The sequence below is a fragment of the Sabethes cyaneus genome, chromosome 1 (assembly GCF_943734655.1).
Source record: "Sabethes cyaneus chromosome 1, idSabCyanKW18_F2, whole genome shotgun sequence".
NCBI classification, from domain to species: Eukaryota; Metazoa; Arthropoda; class Insecta; order Diptera; family Culicidae; genus Sabethes; species Sabethes cyaneus.
In genome coordinates, this window is record NC_071353.1 from 147,400,238 (window position 1) to 147,405,980 (window position 5,743).

A 5,743-nucleotide genomic window follows, 5' to 3' on the forward strand; every position below is an offset into this window, starting at 1 on the left:
TGGACGCCATCGATTCAATGAGGAATCTGGGGTGGCTCGGTGGGCGGACCGGTGCTTCTTGATTGTTGAAGCGTTCCATGACTGAATAGAATTTTCACATCTTCCTTCACGAATGAACACCCTCTTTACTGGTAACATACCATTTCCACTTGCTGGTGATAGTTTCGGGGACTGGTTCCGTTTGAACTTTTCCTGCGGCTCCAGATGCTTCCACTCCAACTTCGGGATTTGAATTTCATCCAATTCTGTTTCTAGGAGAATGTTTTGCCGAAATTCGAATTTTTTACAGTTCAGCTCGTTACTATGGGAACTGTTGACTGAAAGACGTCCAATAGCAACGGTAGAACAAAGTGTTAACTTTACTGACTAACCGAATTCATGGATTACTAGGATCTCTAATACAAAGTTTCTGCAGATTTCGAAATTGTGAGGTTGGAATTCCTGTAAATTATTGCAGCCACTCACACTGACACCAAGCCAAAAATCGAACTATTATTCGAATTGTTTTAGCAAGCATGAAGGTAGGATTTCGTAGTTATTTCTTGTTTGCATCATACGCGACAGTTTTATTTAGCCCTGCAATAATAGCCTATTTTAAGATTTGATATAAAAATGTAATAAAAGAATAAGGGCAACGTCCCTGTGACTTATTTCTGAGTAGTGCAATGATAACCTATCGAATCGAATCGAATCGAGTCCCGCACACGAGTCTCTCTGGTGGTGAGTCTCCGGTGGAGACTCGTATCCACCAGTAGTATTCAACGCATGATTTACATTTGCTAGTTTAATTGTTGGAACAGTTTGTTTGGCAGGCAAAAACTTGCTAATCAGAACGGCTTGGCTAATTTGTTAATTGTCACTAGCTTAAAAATTGTGTGACGCCTTGCCTATTAGAAGAGTAAAAGACGAAAATATCCCCGAAACATTAAAATAGATGATTATCAAACAACGGAAAGAATAACAGAGTTAAAACTACGAAATCGGTGCCGGTGCCACACGCTGAACCGTGCTGTTGTAGTCGGAGATATTCATCAAACGGATACGACCGTCCAGCGAGCTGAGACTGTCGTTGCTGCCGTTCGCCGCAGCCGCCAGCGAACTCGCCCGCGGCCCGAAGCGAAGCATTTTTCTCGCACTAACCGGTGTGGTCGGTGGAGAAGCGGAGAAACCACCACCGACCAGCGCGTCATCCGCCGCCGTTATCGATACGCTGCTCAAATCGCCTGCGGCGAGGGGACTATAGTCCAGTCCTCCTTGCGAGGACGTGTTGCTTGCCGCACGCCAACGCAGCCGGTTCGGTTTGGTTGATAAACTAAAAACGGATGGAGGAAAGTGAATTTGTTTGGTGGTAACCTAGCAACGGAAGAGTTTTGTTTTTTTTGAGCTCACCTCTGACGTAGTTCGACCGGCAGTTTCAGCATCGCCCTTCGCCACTCGTAAACGCAGGGAAACTGTTCCTGGTCGATCGGTCGCTTTTCGATCACCTGTAGTACGTCGACATCCTGTTTGCTGGCTTGCTCTCCTTCGATGAAGTTTGTGTAAGGCTGATCTTCGATTTCTTCTTCGGGTTCACTGATATCACCGTTGCTGTCTAGGAATTGATCCTCCTTGTCACTGTTGCCGTTACTGGCCGCACCATCGTCGGCGGAATGCGCACTAAGGTCCAGCGTATCCTCAAGCTGGGAGAAGAACGACGGACTAGAGGGAGGCGTTTCGTAGCTCACGTTGGGATCATCCCCGTCCGAATCCGTGTCCAGCTCGGAGTCACTGCAGCTCTGAAAGTAAAACGTTTTCTTTAAAATATGAAATATAGAGGAATTTGTGGTCACCTACAAAGTACTCCTCGTCCTCCTCATCTCCCGAATGATCCGCAATCAGAATGACGGGATTCCTGTAAGCGGCAAAGTTCGAGCCTGCTGACGAGGACAATGGACTAGAAACGAGGACGGCCGCCGACGGCGGCGGTCGGTTGGCGAGACTTTCTACGGCAGCATTTTTCCTCCGCTGCTCGCGGCGCTTGTTCAGTCGTTCCATGCTGCCCTTCTTGGCGTACGCTCCGTCGATCCGACAGTGGCAGCTGCGAACCAGCGGGTTTGCGGTCCAAGTTTGGCAGCAGCTTGCTTCCGTTTGCGGTTCCTCCAGCCGGTGGCAGTCTTGCATCAGTTCCGGTTTTTTGTAAATGTAAAAATCGAGATAGCCTTGCAGACAGACCAGGCTGTCCTGCAGATCCCGATGCTTTCCAGCCGAGTTTACTTCGCGGCTTTTGTCCAGGAGAACCTTGAGGCGGTGTATCTGAGCGGGGAAACAGAACCATGAAAGTTTTAGGCATTAAATGGTGATGTTGTTAAGTAACTTACCACACTTTGTGCAGTCTCCGACTGCTGTTCAATGTTGATGATTACCAGTTGAGCATAGCGGGAGTGTACTTTGCTGAAATCGATTGAACAAAACGCTGCATCCTTCCGGTAGTTGTCGATGAGGGTATTCAACTTTCGAACGGAGTCGACCACCGCTTGCTGGAAGAAGGTGGCGAAATCCATCATCATCGTCGTTGTGCTGCTTTCGTCCAGATTCTTGACGAATCTTTTGGCAAAAACTTGCAATGAATTGTGCAAACAGAGGTACGGATTGGTGATGTTTGAGTGAACGGGAGTCGGTTCGATCGGTGCAGAAGTACGATGGTGTAGTGTGGCCGATGGTACTTGAGGGGACGACGTTCGGAGTCCCTCCTTCAAGCACATGCGCTCCAGAGCGTTACATATGGAACCAACGCTGTCGTTGGCTTTGTTATTATTCACGGTCGAAAGAACATCCAACTGTTTTGGTCGAGGCCGTTTTTCCTCCACCGATGGGGACTCGGAAGCGTCGTTTCGACGCTTCTGTAGGTATTCCTCAAACATTCGCAGGCCATCCATGCTTTTGAGATCGACAAACGTCTCCAAAAACTTCCAATACTCATTCCATCCGACGGCATGATCTTCAGCCAAAGTGCGGCCAATGATTTCGAGACCTTTTTCCGTGTCGGTCACGCGCAGTTTTCGTTCTTTGAACGAAGGTGACTCGGTGATGTTGGTCCCTTCGTAGAAGGAATGGCTTTCATCACAAAAATAGCTAAAATTCGAATCACCATTATTCCCGGACGGCTTTTCTGGCGCATCCAACTCGGCAAATCCCTCTTTGGTGTCATTTCCGCCATCAACGCCATCGTCATCGTCGTCGTAAATGGTGGCAAAGGAATTTTGCAACTGTTCACGATACTTTTGGAACAGAAAGCCACCGGCTTTCTTCTTTATCGGACTCATCCGCATCCCTCCAAAGTTCCCTCCGGTCATCCGAATCGGTTTCACCGCCACCAAATTGTTTCCATTCCTTTCGTCCTGTAGTCGCTTCTCCTCCTGCGCTTCCAAATCAACATCCTCCTTGACCACTTCTATTTCGAAATTATTATTAATCCCGTTGTGATTCTCCTGTTCTTCCCGCTCGAGCGCCAGCTCGAACGACCGGTTGGGAAACAGCGACCGCCGTCCACCGAGCCGTTTGTTGCCAATCGGTGTCGAAGACACCGGGCTTAACGGTCCCTCCCCTCCGATCGGGATCGGAATCTTACTGGAACTCCACGCTTTCACCGGTGAAATAAACCGTGGCGAGGGGATTAACCTCGGCGGGGTCTTCCAGCGTTTGCAGAACACCTGTGCCTTTTCCTTGTCCATCGGTCCGGCGAACGCCTTGATTTCCAGCTTGGGACTAAACTTATCCTTTGCTTCCAGATTCGGAAGGTTGGCCAACGTAAATGGTTCGCCGACGACCGGAGGTGTACTGTTATCAACGGCACGAATCACTGGCACAAAAAACCGTTCCTGCAGCAGATTTGCAATCGCCTTCCGAATTTCCGGACTGTCATTCTTACTCTTGGCACGGTTGCAAATAATCTGTGAAAAATTTAACAAAGCATAAAAAACAATCAACGCCTAGGTATTTCCTTAGTAACAGAAAAGCATGGCCTACTTACATCCCTCGGCAGGTGCCCGTCCGAGTTGCGCGTCATTTTACACTGCGGATAGGAAATGAGCACCTCGACGGCACTGACCGAACCGAACTTAGCTGCAAAATGCAGCGGCGTTTCACTGCGGCTCTTGTCCGGCATGTTAAGGTACAGATCCAGCAGGATTGCGCTGACCTCGTCGGTCGAAGGATTCCGCTGACCGTGCAGGAACTCAATAAAGCCGGGATTCTCGATGGTTCGCAGAATCAGCTTGCACATCTCACCGTGCCCTTCCATGGCCGCCACGTGCAGCGCATTGTAGCGTGGGCCCTCCTTTAGGATCGTTGGCATATCGCCCGAGCTGACCAGGTAGCGAGGATTCTGCTGCATCGTGCTGCGCGCCTGCTCAAGCTCGTTCTTCTCAATCAACTTTCGAAAGGCAACCAACTCCTGACTTTTCGGTGCCTTGAAGGGAGTCTTTTCTAGTTTTAACTTCGACGGTGTGCTAGACGGTGCTGGAAAGAAAAACTAAATTTATCAACACGCTCGTTTAGCTGCAATCGAATACCAGTGGGACGTACATTTAGGAGTGGCCGCCGCAGGCGGATCGGAAGGGCCATTCAGATAAAAATAGACCGCCTCTTCACTCGTTCGGAAAGCCTTCAGTCGGGCTTCCTTGTGTGATTTGAGCACCTTCAACGCTTCCTCCTTATCATTGTAGAAGCTTTTTATCGCTGAAAATTAAATAAAAATCAGTAGGTAAGTGTTTCGAATCGGATTCGAGAAAGGTTATGGTTACTTACACAATTCGGGTTCCTTGTATGGCAGATAAATTGCGTAGTACTCCATTTTAGCCCTGTTACCTCCGTCTCATCTAGTCAGTCGAAAATTTTTCCGTTTTAAAAATCCTGGTCCAATGGAATCGTAGCAAGCTACGCGAAAAAAAAACACACAAGTGAGCCGACCTGAAGCAAACAGTTCAATCGTGTAAACAAAAGAATTCTACCGAGAAAATAAATATGGCAGGAATTTTGCTCAACAATCCAAAAGGTTACTAACCGAAACCGACCGTTCTTCCGTTTGGTTGTTGGGTGCTCCAGCACAGAGCAACCGATACCACCGATATACCGTTCCACTCAAATGAAGAGTACTGAACGTATTTAGTAACACTTATCTAAATTCTTTATTTTTGCACTATTTTGATTCCGATAGATCTTTCGTTCGACGAAACGAACCGACGTTTTGCGAATTTGCGTTGCGATACGATGCGAGAAGAAAGACACACTCAACAATAAAAAAACAGCAGACTGCTCTTGCTCTTGTCTTTTGCGTCTTGCCCGTCCAATCCATCCACAACCAACAACCAACTGCAACTGATTTGCGTGAAAAAACGTTGTTTGTGTGGGTTTGTCGTTTTATACTTTTTGAAGTTTTGTGCGGTTGGTTGCGTGAAAGGAAAAGGGAAAATCACGCGAAAATCGAATGATGCACAAAGAACACCGAACTAAGGTATGTTGGTTTGCGCGTGTGACACCGCCTGAACCAGATGTTTACAGTAGATGCCACTTTAGAAAGTTTAACGGAATACGGAACGATAAATATTTATTTGCCGTATTTACTTTCGGCTTCCGTGAAAGTGCATGTGAACCGCGCCGTGAACCCTCATTACAGTTTCTTTTTTCAAGTGTTGGAGATTGCAGTAATTTCATAAAATATCGATATTCCTGTCGTCATAGAGAGGATGAAACAAAAAGGTTATGT

At 47.5% G+C, this 5,743-nt stretch overlaps 1 protein-coding gene across 2 annotated transcripts; it reads right to left on the bottom strand.

Moving 5' to 3' along the window:
* Nucleotides 1–550: 550 nt before the first annotated feature.
* Nucleotides 551–5,279, bottom strand: LOC128736743 (ankyrin repeat and LEM domain-containing protein 2 homolog). 2 transcript variants are annotated; one of them, XM_053831240.1, is made up of 8 exons: nt 5,042–5,279; nt 4,786–4,914; nt 4,564–4,716; nt 4,010–4,497; nt 2,358–3,929; nt 1,834–2,292; nt 1,390–1,775; nt 551–1,312 (listed from the first exon to the last, which is right to left on the bottom strand). In XM_053831240.1, the coding sequence occupies exons 2-8, from the start codon at nt 4,829–4,831 to the stop codon at nt 973–975; spliced, it is 3,444 nt and encodes a 1,147-aa protein (XP_053687215.1). In that variant the 5' UTR covers nt 4,832–4,914; nt 5,042–5,279; the 3' UTR covers nt 551–972. The 2 variants fall into 2 exon arrangements, with proteins under 2 accessions (XP_053687215.1, XP_053687208.1); XM_053831233.1 differs by having other exon boundaries at nt 4,786–4,947.
* Nucleotides 5,280–5,743: the final 464 nt, after the last annotated feature.

Coding starts and splice junctions, on each gene's coding strand:
- LOC128736743 (XM_053831240.1), bottom strand. CDS start 4,831: ATGGAGTACTACGCAATTTATCTGCCATACAAGGAACCCGAATTGT. Junction 4,498..4,563: donor TGCGGCGGCCACTCCTAAAT/GTACGTCCCACT, acceptor TTTTCTTTCCAG/CACCGTCTAGCACACCGTCG. Junction 2,293..2,357: donor CGGAGACTGCACAAAGTGTG/GTAAGTTACTTA, acceptor TTCCCCGCTCAG/ATACACCGCCTCAAGGTTCT.